Source organism: Lactuca serriola, chromosome 5 (genome assembly GCF_051521515.1).
Source record: "Lactuca serriola cultivar US96UC23 chromosome 5, Lser_US96UC23_V15, whole genome shotgun sequence".
Classification (NCBI taxonomy): Eukaryota; Viridiplantae; Streptophyta; class Magnoliopsida; order Asterales; family Asteraceae; genus Lactuca; species Lactuca serriola.
The window spans coordinates 313,806,924-313,824,086 of record NC_136412.1 but is presented as its reverse complement, the minus strand read 5'-3'; the positions used below and the strand labels follow the sequence as shown (position 1 = coordinate 313,824,086).

The following is a 17,163-nucleotide window of genomic DNA, read 5'->3' as shown; positions in this document are numbered from 1 at the left end:
ATAGTGAAATGAAAATAAAGATAGAGCTAGCAACCATTTTGCATGAAACAAAATAGTTCCACCCTATTAGTAATGTTGTACCGCGGGTAACTTCAACTCAGTATTGTTGGACGAAGTGGGAAAATTGATGCATTTCCTTTTTATCTAAATATGGTAATATATGTAAGGTATTTTTATGTGTTTTCTTAGCTTTTGTCTATCTTTTCTTAATGTTATAAATATTTTGTCTATCAAACACACAAGTCACGTCAACATATGTGAATCCTTTTATATGTATTCAAACCACTTTTTGATCGCAGATCATCGACGAGAGGAATATTAATATTAGTTGATATGGGATATAGGTCATGATATATCATTAAATATCAAGATTTTTGACCTAAATTTTGTATTACACTTGTGCCTTTGGGGTGGTGATACTTAAATGAACAAATATTTTCCCGAGTTTTATACTAAAAAGTCTCATTATTTTGGAATTTTTTTTTGATAAATTCATAAATCTTTTTTTTTAACAAAAAAGTCTCGTTATTTTGGGAAAATCATATAATCTGTCTTTCCCAATTAAAAAAACTGTTTACTTAATTTGGGCAAAATGTTAAACGATCAGGTTTATTCTATTCAAAAAAAAAGATTTAGGACTTTATCAAAAAAAATCTCAAAATAATTAGACCTTTCTGCATGAAATGCATACTTATCCTATTAATATTGCTTGACAAAGGATATAAGTCATGATATACCAATGATTATTATGCCTTTAGATCTTGATTTTGAATTAAAATTATGTTTGTGGGAGTTGTGATACTTAAACAAACCATTACTTAATACCGACCGAAATGTGTGTGTGTATATGTATGTGTGTGTCTGTGTGTGAGAGACAGGGGGAATGTATAAAGCTATTGGATGACTTTTTCCAAGTGATTTAAACCAAAAAAAAAAACATATTGTTAATATGCCACTAAACCTATTTCAATATAATTTGTAGAATACTAATTCATGTTTTAACCAATATTACCTATGTTGTAACAAACAAAAGAAGATCAATTCAAAACTATTTAAGTTATTTTTGACATCAAACTCCTAATAAAGAAGATAAATGATTAAGTTACGTATGCTGGTGAAGAAAATATAGTCTTAAGGAGTAATTAACACATATGTTGGTGTCTTGGCGCAAATGTTATTTTTTGGTAATCTAAAATCCAATTTTTTTAAACAAATACATAAATCATTATTAATACACATATATTAGGGTCTTGGCAGAAATGTTACTTTTATTGTAATCTATAATATGAATATTTATGTCAGCAAACTCAGAATTATGATGATCATTTTTCATGAAACCTTTCCAATTATGAGGTTGTTTTCTCAATATAATAAGTAAAATCATTGATTAATACAACTGGGCTCGTAGAAGAACTAAACTGATTATTTCTCATTTGCCTACAAGATTATATAATAGGGAACTCAAATTAACTGGAGTTCAAAAATTCCTGCTTTATTTTCGATCGCAAGGTTATATCAGCAACTATAAACTTAAGGTTTAGTCGTACCTTTGAAATATCCTTTATCAATATTGGGAATAAATTTTGGTGCATTGTAAGCCTTAGGCCCTCAAGCGACTGTAAACTTTTTAGTCATACCTTTGAAATACACTTTATCAATATTGGGTAGACATTTTGGTGCAATGTTTATCTTAGGCATGCAGTCTTAAACCTAACAATTGTTTGTTTATTTTTATATTTATAATTTTCATAATTTTCTTTATAATTAACATTAATATCGATTAAATTAATTAATATAAGGTGAGGGTCATTTTTATAAACATCTAGCATTTATCACCAAAGATTTATAATATATGTAATGTGTACAAGTGTAGTCTGAATAAACTTTAATTAATGAGTAATCATACACTACTTAGTATCGATGCACGAACACATAAAAAATGATAAGGGAGTGTTTCCTCACTAGTCTTCTAAAAGTATTGGTTTAAGATCTATCGAATTTCCTTCTAAGCAGTTACATTGCCTATTATGATAGGTTTTGGAACCCCAAACATCTATCGGATGTTTTATTATAACAGAGAACACCTCGTACACAAGCAAAGCGAGTTATGTTTAGATTACAATACATCCACTTGCTATATGTCATGCTACTCAACCACTTGTTATTACATTAACTACATGAAAACAAAACATAACATCATCAATATAAATTCACATGCAAAAGTGATGTGTGCAACATACATAACATCTACTTTGATACAAATTCCATTTGGAGAATACACGTGATAAAAACTATCAACAGGAAAATTCAACATAAAATTTAATATATATTTGCTATATGACGTTAAAAAGTCAAATAAGGAAACCAAATGCCCCATGAATGGTGATGCGTTAACGTAAGAAAGTCACATCCTAGATTTCAACGTATGAAAAAAGGAACCCGAAAAAACGACAAAATGGTTTGGAAGAGTGGAGAAATAAATAAATAAATAATCAAAATGTACCTAGTTTTTCATGCACAAGCAACGACTTGTGCGTTTATTTTGGGCTTTTTGTTTTTTATTTTTATATATTTATTTTTCAAGCACATGTGGTCTCTAATGTATGGAGGAACAAAATATTATAGTATTTGAAAAGAATCTAGTACCATCTTCGAATCTCTAAATACAATTCGTTTGGTCAACATATTTTTTATGTTTGGAACTCGACTAAAAGCTAATCTTTTAATGGCAGATTATGCACAAGGATCTAGTATCCAAACATAACATACCTGCAACAGTATTTGAAAAAGCAGTATCATTTTTTCTTTTGCTTTTTCATTTGGAGTAACAAATGTTTGTGTGTCTTACAACCAAAAGTATGGCACCGTGCATGGGCATCGCAAAGTCGCTTGTCATTCCTTATGAATGATGATGCATATGTATCGTTAAGTTACAGAATAAATATGATGATGTCCCCACTTCCAACTAGATTGGTAACAAGACATGCGATATAAATTCTCGACGAGCTAAGCAGACAAGAGAAAACACACTACTTTCCATCCATTACTCTAAACATTGGTTACTAACTTTCCTATTTCATATATCCACTATTAAAGATTAGCGATTTGTTAACCATGCCAGGAAAAGGAAATGCAGTTCTAAAAGGAGATTGCAAGGGTAAATGCCACCTGTCAACCATTAATGATAGTTTTGTGGAGACAAGGACACATCATTTCATGGTTAATGGAAAGCCGTTGTATTTTAATGGCTTTAACGCCTACTGGTTAATGTGTATGGCTTCTGATCCATCTACAAGGGTGAAGGTCACAGATGCATTTCAAGAATCTTCCAAGATAGGAATGAACCTGGTTAGGACATGGGCTTTTAGTGATGGTGGCAACAAACCCCTGCAAACCTCTCCCGGTTTTTACAATGAGGACATGTTTAAGGTAACTTTATCTATTATTTTAGCCTCTATTTTTTATTCAACATGATCTGTAAACATTAAAAAGTAATATCTTATCAACCATACGACAAATCGACACGGACATATTGAAATAAAAGTTAGTAATAATCAAGATCACAAACACTTTAACACCTCTGTTTTATGTTACTTGTGATAACCATCCACACATTTTCATTCCAGGGATTGGATTTTGTGATATCAGAAGCGAAAAAGTATGGGATTCACTTGATTCTCAGCTTGGTTAATAACTGGGATGATTTTGGAGGTAAAAAACAATATGTTCAGTGGGCAAGGGATCATGGGGGACAATACTTGAATAGTGATGATGATTTCTTTACTAACGTTGTAGTTAAAGGATATTATAAGAATCATTTGAAGGTATATATATGTTTGGGAAACAATGTTTCCATTATATCACAAAAATTTTCTACAACAGCTGTATGTGCATTTTGTCAAAAAATTTGAGCATGTTGCAAATACTGTTTTGCTACAGACCATTCTTACGAGACGCAACTCAATCACCGGGGTTGACTACAAGGATGATTCCACCATCTTTGCATGGGAGCTAATGAACGAACCCCGCTGCCAGTCTGATCTATCAGGGAAATTTCTACAGGTTCTTGTTTTCTCTGTTTTCTCACAGTTAAGTTGTTCATATGAGAAAATGCCCGAATCAATTATCTAGAAAGAAGGAAATCTTTTACTTTCAAATGATAGGAGTACATAGAGGAAACTGGTTTTTTATTAAACTATATGGTGCATAACCTATAACCATCGGTATCTCTTCTTTGTGCAGGAATGGATAGTAGAAATGGCAGCTGAAATAAAGTCCATTGATAAGAACCATCTTCTCGAAATCGGACTTGAAGGGTTTTATGGGGAATCAATGCCTGAAAAGAAGCAAAACAATCCGGGCTATGAAGTAGGGACCGACTTCATTACAAACAACGGCGTCAACAATGTGGATTTTGCTACAATCCATCTGTATCCCGACCAATGGTATGATCGAGTCTATACCGACATATAAACTCCATCACAATGCTTTTGTTCGTATATATACTTTGCATGTCACGCTAGCCAACACCCGAACGTAGTTAGCATCCTAAAAATGTTTCATGAAATGCATGTTTCTTATTTATAACTAAAACAATCTTTTATGTTATTTAATTTTATTGAATAACATATGTGGGTATTTCGATTTTTGACTTAGGGTTCCGGGAGCTAGCGATGAAGCTCGAGCTAAATTTGTTGAAAAATGGATTAATGCACATATTGAGGATTGTGATTCCATCTTGAGAAAACCTTTACTGATTGCAGAATTTGGCAAGTCCTCTTGGTCTTCAGGTTACACCGTAGAAGCAAGGGATGAGTACTTTGGTGGGATATTCAACACGGCCTATGAAAGTGCAAGAAACCGGGGGTCGTGTTCAGGTACAACTTTTTGGCAAGTCATGGCGGAAGGAATGGATAACTGGGGTGACGGGTACCAAGTTTTCTTTGACCAAAACCCCTCCACTGCTGCAATAATTGCCATACAGTCTCAAAGAATTTCATCACTCGACTCTTCAACCAACCTACAGTTCTCTCCCGTTGCTGTTGAAAAATAATTATGTTGGGTTCCTGAACAAATAATTATCCCTTTCGAGATAAAATGATATTTCTCTCTGCCGCGTTACTTACCTTTAGAAAATGTGAAGTTTAAATAGTGAAATGAAAATAAAGATAGAGCTAGCAACCATTTTGCATGAAACAAAATAGTTCCACCCTATTAGTAATGTTGTACCGCGGGTAACTTCAACTCAGTATTGTTGGACGAAGTGGGAAAATTGATGCATTTCCTTTTTATCTAAATATGGTAATATATGTAAGGTATTTTTATGTGTTTTCTTAGCTTTTGTCTATCTTTTCTTAATGTTATAAATATTTTGTCTATCAAACACACAAGTCACGTCAACATATGTGAATCCTTTTATATGTATTCAAACCACTTTTTGATCGCAGATCATCGACGAGAGGAATATTAATATTAGTTGATATGGGATATAGGTCATGATATATCATTAAATATCAAGATTTTTGACCTAAATTTTGTATTACACTTGTGCCTTTGGGGTGGTGATACTTAAATGAACAAATATTTTCCCGAGTTTTATACTAAAAAGTCTCATTATTTTGGAATTTTTTTTTGATAAATTCATAAATCTTTTTTTTTAACAAAAAAGTCTCGTTATTTTGGGAAAATCATATAATCTGTCTTTCCCAATTAAAAAAACTGTTTACTTAATTTGGGCAAAATGTTAAACGATCAGGTTTATTCTATTCAAAAAAAAAGATTTAGGACTTTATCAAAAAAAATCTCAAAATAATTAGACCTTTCTGCATGAAATGCATACTTATCCTATTAATATTGCTTGACAAAGGATATAAGTCATGATATACCAATGATTATTATGCCTTTAGATCTTGATTTTGAATTAAAATTATGTTTGTGGGAGTTGTGATACTTAAACAAACCATTACTTAATACCGACCGAAATGTGTGTGTGTATATGTATGTGTGTGTCTGTGTGTGAGAGACAGGGGGAATGTATAAAGCTATTGGATGACTTTTTCCAAGTGATTTAAACCAAAAAAAAAAACATCTTGTTAATATGCCACTAAACCTATTTCAATATAATTTGTAGAATACTAATTCATGTTTTAACCAATATTACCTATGTTGTAACAAACAAAAGAAGATCAATTCAAAACTATTTAAGTTATTTTTGACATCAAACTCCTAATAAAGAAGATAAATGATTAAGTTACGTATGCTGGTGAAGAAAATATAGTCTTAAGGAGTAATTAACACATATGTTGGTGTCTTGGCGCAAATGTTATTTTTTGGTAATCTAAAATCCAATTTTTTTAAACAAATACATAAATCATTATTAATACACATATATTAGGGTCTTGGCAGAAATGTTACTTTTATTGTAATCTATAATATGAATATTTATGTCAGCAAACTCAGAATTATGATGATCATTTTTCATGAAACCTTTCCAATTATGAGGTTGTTTTCTCAATATAATAAGTAAAATCATTGATTAATACAACTGGGCTCGTAGAAGAACTAAACTGATTATTTCTCATTTGCCTACAAGATTATATAATAGGGAACTCAAATTAACTGGAGTTCAAAAATTCCTGCTTTATTTTCGATCGCAAGGTTATATCAGCAACTATAAACTTAAGGTTTAGTCGTACCTTTGAAATATCCTTTATCAATATTGGGAATAAATTTTGGTGCATTGTAAGCCTTAGGCCCTCAAGCGACTGTAAACTTTTTAGTCATACCTTTGAAATACACTTTATCAATATTGGGTAGACATTTTGGTGCAATGTTTATCTTAGGCATGCAGTCTTAAACCTAACAATTGTTTGTTTATTTTTATATTTATAATTTTCATAATTTTCTTTATAATTAACATTAATATCGATTAAATTAATTAATATAAGGTGAGGGTCATTTTTATAAACATCTAGCATTTATCACCAAAGATTTATAATATATGTAATGTGTACAAGTGTAGTCTGAATAAACTTTAATTAATGAGTAATCATACACTACTTAGTATCGATGCACGAACACATAAAAAATGATAAGGGAGTGTTTCCTCACTAGTCTTCTAAAAGTATTGGTTTAAGATCTATCGAATTTCCTTCTAAGCAGTTACATTGCCTATTATGATAGGTTTTGGAACCCCAAACATCTATCGGATGTTTTATTATAACAGAGAACACCTCGTACACAAGCAAAGCGAGTTATGTTTAGATTACAATACATCCACTTGCTATATGTCATGCTACTCAACCACTTGTTATTACATTAACTACATGAAAACAAAACATGACATCATCAATATAAATTCACATGCAAAAGTGATGTGTGCAACATACATAACATCTACTTTGATACAAATTCCATTTGGAGAATACACGTGATAAAAACTATCAACAGGAAAATTCAACATAAAATTTAATATATATTTGCTATATGACGTTAAAAAGTCAAATAAGGAAACCAAATGCCCCATGAATGGTGATGCGTTAACGTAAGAAAGTCACATCCTAGATTTCAACGTATGAAAAAAGGAACCCGAAAAAACGACAAAATGGTTTGGAAGAGTGGAGAAATAAATAAATAAATAATCAAAATGTACCTAGTTTTTCATGCACAAGCAACGACTTGTGCGTTTATTTTGGGCTTTTTGTTTTTTATTTTTATATATTTATTTTTCAAGCACATGTGGTCTCTAATGTATGGAGGAACAAAATATTATAGTATTTGAAAAGAATCTAGTACCATCTTCGAATCTCTAAATACAATTCGTTTGGTCAACATATTTTTTATGTTTGGAACTCGACTAAAAGCTAATCTTTTAATGGCAGATTATGCACAAGGATCTAGTATCCAAACATAACATACCTGCAACAGTATTTGAAAAAGCAGTATCATTTTTTCTTTTGCTTTTTCATTTGGAGTAACAAATGTTTGTGTGTCTTACAACCAAAAGTATGGCACCGTGCATGGGCATCGCAAAGTCGCTTGTCATTCCTTATGAATGATGATGCATATGTATCGTTAAGTTACAGAATAAATATGATGATGTCCCCACTTCCAACTAGATTGGTAACAAGACATGCGATATAAATTCTCGACGAGCTAAGCAGACAAGAGAAAACACACTACTTTCCATCCATTACTCTAAACATTGGTTACTAACTTTCCTATTTCATATATCCACTATTAAAGATTAGCGATTTGTTAACCATGCCAGGAAAAGGAAATGCAGTTCTAAAAGGAGATTGCAAGGGTAAATGCCACCTGTCAACCATTAATGATAGTTTTGTGGAGACAAGGACACATCATTTCATGGTTAATGGAAAGCCGTTGTATTTTAATGGCTTTAACGCCTACTGGTTAATGTGTATGGCTTCTGATCCATCTACAAGGGTGAAGGTCACAGATGCATTTCAAGAATCTTCCAAGATAGGAATGAACCTGGTTAGGACATGGGCTTTTAGTGATGGTGGCAACAAACCCCTGCAAACCTCTCCCGGTTTTTACAATGAGGACATGTTTAAGGTAACTTTATCTATTATTTTAGCCTCTATTTTTTATTCAACATGATCTGTAAACATTAAAAAGTAATATCTTATCAACCATACGACAAATCGACACGGACATATTGAAATAAAAGTTAGTAATAATCAAGATCACAAACACTTTAACACCTCTGTTTTATGTTACTTGTGATAACCATCCACACATTTTCATTCCAGGGATTGGATTTTGTGATATCAGAAGCGAAAAAGTATGGGATTCACTTGATTCTCAGCTTGGTTAATAACTGGGATGATTTTGGAGGTAAAAAACAATATGTTCAGTGGGCAAGGGATCATGGGGGACAATACTTGAATAGTGATGATGATTTCTTTACTAACGTTGTAGTTAAAGGATATTATAAGAATCAATTGAAGGTATATATATGTTTGGGAAACAATGTTTCCATTATATCACAAAAATTTTCTACGACAGCTGTATGTGCATTTTGTCAAAAAATTTGAGCATGTTGCAAATACTGTTTTGCTACAGACCATTCTTACGAGACGCAACTCAATCACCGGGGTTGACTACAAGGATGATTCCACCATCTTTGCATGGGAGCTAATGAACGAACCCCGCTGCCAGTCTGATCTATCAGGGAAATTTCTACAGGTTCTTGTTTTCTCTGTTTTCTCACAGTTAAGTTGTTCATATGAGAAAATGCCCGAATCAATTATCTAGAAAGAAGGAAATTTTTTACTTTCAAATGATAGGAGTACATAGAGGAAACTGGTTTTTTATTAAACTATATGGTGCATAACCTATAACCATCGGTATCTCTTCTTTGTGCAGGAATGGATAGTAGAAATGGCAGCTGAAATAAAGTCCATTGATAAGAACCATCTTCTCGAAATCGGACTTGAAGGGTTTTATGGGGAATCAATGCCTGAAAAGAAGCAAAACAATCCGGGCTATGAAGTAGGGACCGACTTCATTACAAACAACGGCGTCAACAATGTGGATTTTGCTACAATCCATCTGTATCCCGACCAATGGTATGATCGAGTCTATACCGACATATAAACTCCATCACAATGCTTTTGTTCGTATATATACTTTGCATGTCACGCTAGCCAACACCCGAACGTAGTTAGCATCCTAAAAATGTTTCATGAAATGCATGTTTCTTATTTATAACTAAAACAATCTTTTATGTTATTTAATTTTATTGAATAACATATGTGGGTATTTCGATTTTTGACTTAGGGTTCCGGGAGCTAGCGATGAAGCTCGAGCTAAATTTGTTGAAAAATGGATTAATGCACATATTGAGGATTGTGATTCCATCTTGAGAAAACCTTTACTGATTGCAGAATTTGGCAAGTCCTCTTGGTCTTCAGGTTACACCGTAGAAGCAAGGGATGAGTACTTTGGTGGGATATTCAACACGGCCTATGAAAGTGCAAGAAACCGGGGGTCGTGTTCAGGTACAACTTTTTGGCAAGTCATGGCGGAAGGAATGGATAACTGGGGTGACGGGTACCAAGTTTTCTTTGACCAAAACCCCTCCACTGCTGCAATAATTGCCATACAGTCTCAAAGAATTTCATCACTCGACTCTTCAACCAACCTACAGTTCTCTCCCGTTGCTGTTGAAAAATAATTATGTTGGGTTCCTGAACAAATAATTATCCCTTTCGAGATAAAATGATATTTCTCTCTGCCGCGTTACTTACCTTTAGAAAATGTGAAGTTTAAATAGTGAAATGAAAATAAAGATAGAGCTAGCAACCATTTTGCATGAAACAAAATAGTTCCACCCTATTAGTAATGTTGTACCGCGGGTAACTTCAACTCAGTATTGTTGGACGAAGTGGGAAAATTGATGCATTTCCTTTTTATCTAAATATGGTAATATATGTAAGGTATTTTTATGTGTTTTCTTAGCTTTTGTCTATCTTTTCTTAATGTTATAAATATTTTGTCTATCAAACACACAAGTCACGTCAACATATGTGAATCCTTTTATATGTATTCAAACCACTTTTTGATCGCAGATCATCGACGAGAGGAATATTAATATTAGTTGATAAGGGATATAGGTCATGATATATCATTAAATATCAAGATTTTTGACCTAAATTTTGTATTACACTTGTGCCTTTGGGGTGGTGATACTTAAATGAACAAATATTTTCCCGAGTTTTATACTAAAAAGTCTCATTATTTTGGAATTTTTTTTTGATAAATTCATAAATCTTTTTTTTTAACAAAAAAGTCTCGTTATTTTGGGAAAATCATATAATCTGTCTTTCCCAATTAAAAAAACTTTTTCCTTAATTTGGGCAAAATGTTAAACGATCTGGTTTATTCTATTCAAAAAAAAAAGATTTAGGACTTTATCAAAAAAAATCTCAAAATAATTAGACTTTTCTTCATGAAATGCATACTTATCCTATTAATATTGCTTGACAAAGGATATAAGTCATGATATACCAATGATTATTATGCCTTTAGATCTTGATTTTGAATTAAAATTATGTTTGTGGGAGTTGTGATACTTAAACAAACCATTACTTAATACCGACCGAAATGTGTGTGTGTATATGTATGTGTGTGTCTGTGTGTGAGAGACAGGGGGAATGTATAAAGCTATTGGATGACTTTTTCCAAGTGATTTAAACCAAAAAAAAAAAACATCTTGTTAATATGCCACTAAACCTATTTCAATATAATTTGTAGAATACTAATTCATGTTTTAACCAATATTACCTATGTTGTAACAAACAAAAGAAGATCAATTCAAAACTATTTAAGTTATTTTTGACATCAAACTCCTAATAAATAAGATAAATGATTAAGTTACGTATGCTGGTGAAGAAAATATAGTCTTAAGGAGTAATTAACAAATATGTTGGTGTCTTGGCGCAAATGTTATTTTTTGGTAATCTAAAATCCAATTTTTTTAAACAAATACATAAATCATTATTAATACACATATATTAGGGTCTTGGCAGAAATGTTACTTTTATTGTAATCTATAATATGAATATTTATGTCAGCAAACTCAGAATTATGATGATCATTTTTCATGAAACCTTTCCAATTATGAGGTTGTTTTCTCAATATAATAAGTAAAATCATTGATTAATACAACTGGGCTCGTAGAAGAACTAAACTGATTATTTCTCATTTGCCTACAAGATTATATAATAGGGAACTCAAATTAACTGGAGTTCAAAAATTCCTGCTTTATTTTCGATCGCAAGGTTATATCAGCAACTATAAACTTAAGGTTTAGTCGTACCTTTGAAATATCCTTTATCAATATTGGGAATAAATTTTGGTGCATTGTAAGCCTTAGGCCCTCAAGCGACTGTAAACTTTTTAGTCATACCTTTGAAATACACTTTATCAATATTGGGTAGACATTTTGGTGCAATGTTTATCTTAGGCATGCAGTCTTAAACCTAACAATTGTTTGTTTATTTTTATATTTATAATTTTCATAATTTTCTTTATAATTAACATTAATATCGATTAAATTAATTAATATAAGGTGAGGGTCATTTTTATAAACATCTAGCATTTATCACCAAAGATTTATAATATATGTAATGTGTACAAGTGTAGTCTGAATAAACTTTAATTAATGAGTAATCATACACTACTTAGTATCGATGCACGAACACATAAAAAATGATAAGGGAGTGTTTCCTCACTAGTCTTCTAAAAGTATTGGTTTAAGATCTATCGAATTTCCTTCTAAGCAGTTACATTGCCTATTATGATAGGTTTTGGAACCCCAAACATCTATCGGATGTTTTATTATAACAGAGAACACCTCGTACACAAGCAAAGCGAGTTATGTTTAGATTACAATACATCCACTTGCTATATGTCATGCTACTCAACCACTTGTTATTACATTAACTACATGAAAACAAAACATGACATCATCAATATAAATTCACATGCAAAAGTGATGTGTGCAACATACATAACATCTACTTTGATACAAATTCCATTTGGAGAATACACGTGATAAAAACTATCAACAGGAAAATTCAACATAAAATTTAATATATATTTGCTATATGACGTTAAAAAGTCAAATAAGGAAACCAAATGCCCCATGAATGGTGATGCGTTAACGTAAGAAAGTCACATCCTAGATTTCAACGTATGAAAAAAGGAACCCGAAAAAACGACAAAATGGTTTGGAAGAGTGGAGAAATAAATAAATAAATAATCAAAATGTACCTAGTTTTTCATGCACAAGCAACGACTTGTGCGTTTATTTTGGGCTTTTTGTTTTTTATTTTTATATATTTATTTTTCAAGCACATGTGGTCTCTAATGTATGGAGGAACAAAATATTATAGTATTTGAAAAGAATCTAGTACCATCTTCGAATCTCTAAATACAATTCGTTTGGTCAACATATTTTTTATGTTTGGAACTCGACTAAAAGCTAATCTTTTAATGGCAGATTATGCACAAGGATCTAGTATCCAAACATAACATACCTGCAACAGTATTTGAAAAAGCAGTATCATTTTTTCTTTTGCTTTTTCATTTGGAGTAACAAATGTTTGTGTGTCTTACAACCAAAAGTATGGCACCGTGCATGGGCATCGCAAAGTCGCTTGTCATTCCTTATGAATGATGATGCATATGTATCGTTAAGTTACAGAATAAATATGATGATGTCCCCACTTCCAACTAGATTGGTAACAAGACATGCGATATAAATTCTCGACGAGCTAAGCAGACAAGAGAAAACACACTACTTTCCATCCATTACTCTAAACATTGGTTACTAACTTTCCTATTTCATATATCCACTATTAAAGATTAGCGATTTGTTAACCATGCCAGGAAAAGGAAATGCAGTTCTAAAAGGAGATTGCAAGGGTAAATGCCACCTGTCAACCATTAATGATAGTTTTGTGGAGACAAGGACACATCATTTCATGGTTAATGGAAAGCCGTTGTATTTTAATGGCTTTAACGCCTACTGGTTAATGTGTATGGCTTCTGATCCATCTACAAGGGTGAAGGTCACAGATGCATTTCAAGAATCTTCCAAGATAGGAATGAACCTGGTTAGGACATGGGCTTTTAGTGATGGTGGCAACAAACCCCTGCAAACCTCTCCCGGTTTTTACAATGAGGACATGTTTAAGGTAACTTTATCTATTATTTTAGCCTCTATTTTTTATTCAACATGATCTGTAAACATTAAAAAGTAATATCTTATCAACCATACGACAAATCGACACGGACATATTGAAATAAAAGTTAGTAATAATCAAGATCACAAACACTTTAACACCTCTGTTTTATGTTACTTGTGATAACCATCCACACATTTTCATTCCAGGGATTGGATTTTGTGATATCAGAAGCGAAAAAGTATGGGATTCACTTGATTCTCAGCTTGGTTAATAACTGGGATGATTTTGGAGGTAAAAAACAATATGTTCAGTGGGCAAGGGATCATGGGGGACAATACTTGAATAGTGATGATGATTTCTTTACTAACGTTGTAGTTAAAGGATATTATAAGAATCATTTGAAGGTATATATATGTTTGGGAAACAATGTTTCCATTATATCACAAAAATTTTCTACAACAGCTGTATGTGCATTTTGTCAAAAAATTTGAGCATGTTGCAAATACTGTTTTGCTACAGACCATTCTTACGAGACGCAACTCAATCACCGGGGTTGACTACAAGGATGATTCCACCATCTTTGCATGGGAGCTAATGAACGAACCCCGCTGCCAGTCTGATCTATCAGGGAAATTTCTACAGGTTCTTGTTTTCTCTGTTTTCTCACAGTTAAGTTGTTCATATGAGAAAATGCCCGAATCAGTTATCTAGAAAGAAGGAAATCTTTTACTTTCAAATGATAGGAGTACATAGAGGAAACTGGTTTTTTATTAAACTATATGGTGCATAACCTATAACCATCGGTATCTCTTCTTTGTGCAGGAATGGATAGTAGAAATGGCAGCTGAAATAAAGTCCATTGATAAGAACCATCTTCTCGAAATCGGACTTGAAGGGTTTTATGGGGAATCAATGCCTGAAAAGAAGCAAAACAATCCGGGCTATGAAGTAGGGACCGACTTCATTACAAACAACGGCGTCAACAATGTGGATTTTGCTACAATCCATCTGTATCCCGACCAATGGTATGATCGAGTCTATACCGACATATAAACTCCATCACAATGCTTTTGTTCGTATATATACTTTGCATGTCACGCTAGCCAACACCCGAACGTAGTTAGCATCCTAAAAATGTTTCATGAAATGCATGTTTCTTATTTATAACTAAAACAATCTTTTATGTTATTTAATTTTATTGAATAACATATGTGGGTATTTCGATTTTTGACTTAGGGTTCCGGGAGCTAGCGATGAAGCTCGAGCTAAATTTGTTGAAAAATGGATTAATGCACATATTGAGGATTGTGATTCCATCTTGAGAAAACCTTTACTGATTGCAGAATTTGGCAAGTCCTCTTGGTCTTCAGGTTACACCGTAGAAGCAAGGGATGAGTACTTTGGTGGGATATTCAACACGGCCTATGAAAGTGCAAGAAACCGGGGGTCGTGTTCAGGTACAACTTTTTGGCAAGTCATGGCGGAAGGAATGGATAACTGGGGTGATGGGTACCAAGTTGTCTTGGACCAAAACCCCTCCACTGCTGCAATAATTGCCAAACAGTCTCAAAGAATTTCATCACTCAACTCTTCAACCAACCTTGAGTTCTCTCCCGTTGCTGTTGAAAAATAATTATGTTGGGTTCCTGAACAAATAATTATCCCTTTCGAGATAAAATGATATTTCTCTCTGCTGCGTTACTTACCTTTAGAAAATGTGAAGTTTAAATAGTGAAATGAAAATAAAGATAGAGGTAGCAACCATTTTGCATGAAACAAAATAGTTCCACCCTATTAGTAATGTTGTACCGCGGGTAACTTCAACTCAGTATTGTTGGACGAAGTGGGAAAATTGATGCATTTCCTTTTTATCTAAATATGGTAATATATGTAAGGTATTTTTATGTGTTTTCTTAGCTTTTGTCTATCTTTTCTTAATGTCATAAATATTTTGTCTATCAAACACACAAGTCACGTCAACATATGTGAATCCTTTTATATGTATTCAAACCACTTTTTGATCGCAGATCATCGACGAGAGGAATATTAATATTAGTTGATATGGGATATAGGTCATGATATATCATTAAATATCAAGATTTTTGACCTAAATTTTGTATTACACTTGTGCCTTTGGGGTGGTGATACTTAAATGAACAAATATTTTCCCGAGTTTTATACTAAAAAGTCTCATTATTTTGGAATTTTTTTTTGATAAATTCATAAATCTTTTTTTTTAACAAAAAAGTCTCGTTATTTTGGGAAAATCATATAATCTGTCTTTCCCAATTAAAAAAACTTTTTACTTAATTTGGGCAAAATGTTAAACGATCAGGTTTATTCTATTCAAAAAAAAAAGATTTAGGACTTTATCAAAAAAAATCTCAAAATAATTAGACCTTTCTGCATGAAATGCATACTTATCCTATTAATATTGCTTGACAAAGGATATAAGTCATGATATACCAATGATTATTATGCCTTTAGATCTTGATTTTGAATTAAAATTATGTTTGTGGGAGTTGTGATACTTAAACAAACCATTACTTAATACCGACCGAAATGTGTGTGTGTATATGTATGTGTGTGTCTGTGTGTGAGAGACAGGGGGAATGTATAAAGCTATTGGATGACTTTTTCGAAGTGATTTAAACCAAAAAAAAAAACATCTTGTTAATATGCCACTAAACCTATTTCAATATAATTTGTAGAATACTAATTCATGTTTTAACCAATATTACCTATGTTGTAACAAACAAAAGAAGATCAATTCAAAACTATTTAAGTTATTTTTGACATCAAACTCCTAATAAAGAAGATAAATGATTAAGTTACGTATGCTGGTGAAGAAAATATAGTCTTAAGGAGTAATTAACAAATATGTTGGTGTCTTGGCGCAAATGTTATTTTTTGGTAATCTAAAATCCAATTTTTTTAAACAAATACATAAATCATTATTAATACACATATATTAGGGTCTTGGCAGAAATGTTACTTTTATTGTAATCTATAATATGAATATTTATGTCAGCAAACTCAGAATTATGATGATCATTTTTCATGAAACCTTTCCAATTATGAGGTTGTTTTCTCAATATAATAAGTAAAATCATTGATTAATACAACTGGGCTCGTAGAAGAACTAAACTGATTATTTCTCATTTGCCTACAAGATTATATAATAGGGAACTCAAATTAACTGGAGTTCAAAAATTCCTGCTTTATTTTCGATCGCAAGGTTATATCAGCAACTATAAACTTAAGGTTTAGTCGTACCTTTGAAATATCCTTTATCAATACTGGGAATAAATTTTGGTGCATTGTAAGCCTTAGGCCCTCAAGCGACTGTAAACTTTTTAGTCATACCTTTGAAATACACTTTATCAATATTGGGTAGACATTTTGGTGCAATGTTTATCTTAGGCATGCAGTCTTAAACCTAACA

The 17,163-nt window shown here is 32.3% G+C and overlaps 3 protein-coding genes across 3 annotated transcripts; all 3 read left to right on the top strand.

Annotated features, from left to right (window-relative positions):
• Window positions 1-3,114: 3,114 nt before the first annotated feature.
• LOC145050798 (mannan endo-1,4-beta-mannosidase 4-like) lies at window positions 3,115-5,053 on the top strand. The gene is made up of 5 exons (XM_078998992.1): window positions 3,115-3,429; window positions 3,627-3,824; window positions 3,940-4,062; window positions 4,243-4,445; window positions 4,657-5,053. The coding sequence occupies exons 1-5, from the start codon at window positions 3,115-3,117 to the stop codon at window positions 5,051-5,053; spliced, it is 1,236 nt and encodes a 411-aa protein (XP_078855118.1).
• A 3,209-nt stretch (window positions 5,054-8,262) lies between these two features.
• LOC145050797 (mannan endo-1,4-beta-mannosidase 4-like) lies at window positions 8,263-10,201 on the top strand. The gene is made up of 5 exons (XM_078998991.1): window positions 8,263-8,577; window positions 8,775-8,972; window positions 9,088-9,210; window positions 9,391-9,593; window positions 9,805-10,201. The coding sequence occupies exons 1-5, from the start codon at window positions 8,263-8,265 to the stop codon at window positions 10,199-10,201; spliced, it is 1,236 nt and encodes a 411-aa protein (XP_078855117.1).
• Window positions 10,202-13,412: 3,211 nt separating this feature from the next.
• On the top strand, window positions 13,413-15,351 carry LOC145050796 (mannan endo-1,4-beta-mannosidase 4-like). Its single transcript, XM_078998990.1, has 5 exons — window positions 13,413-13,727; window positions 13,925-14,122; window positions 14,238-14,360; window positions 14,541-14,743; window positions 14,955-15,351. Exons 1-5 carry the CDS (start codon window positions 13,413-13,415, stop codon window positions 15,349-15,351), a joined length of 1,236 nt encoding a protein of 411 aa, XP_078855116.1.
• The last annotated feature ends 1,812 nt before the right edge of the window (window positions 15,352-17,163 follow it).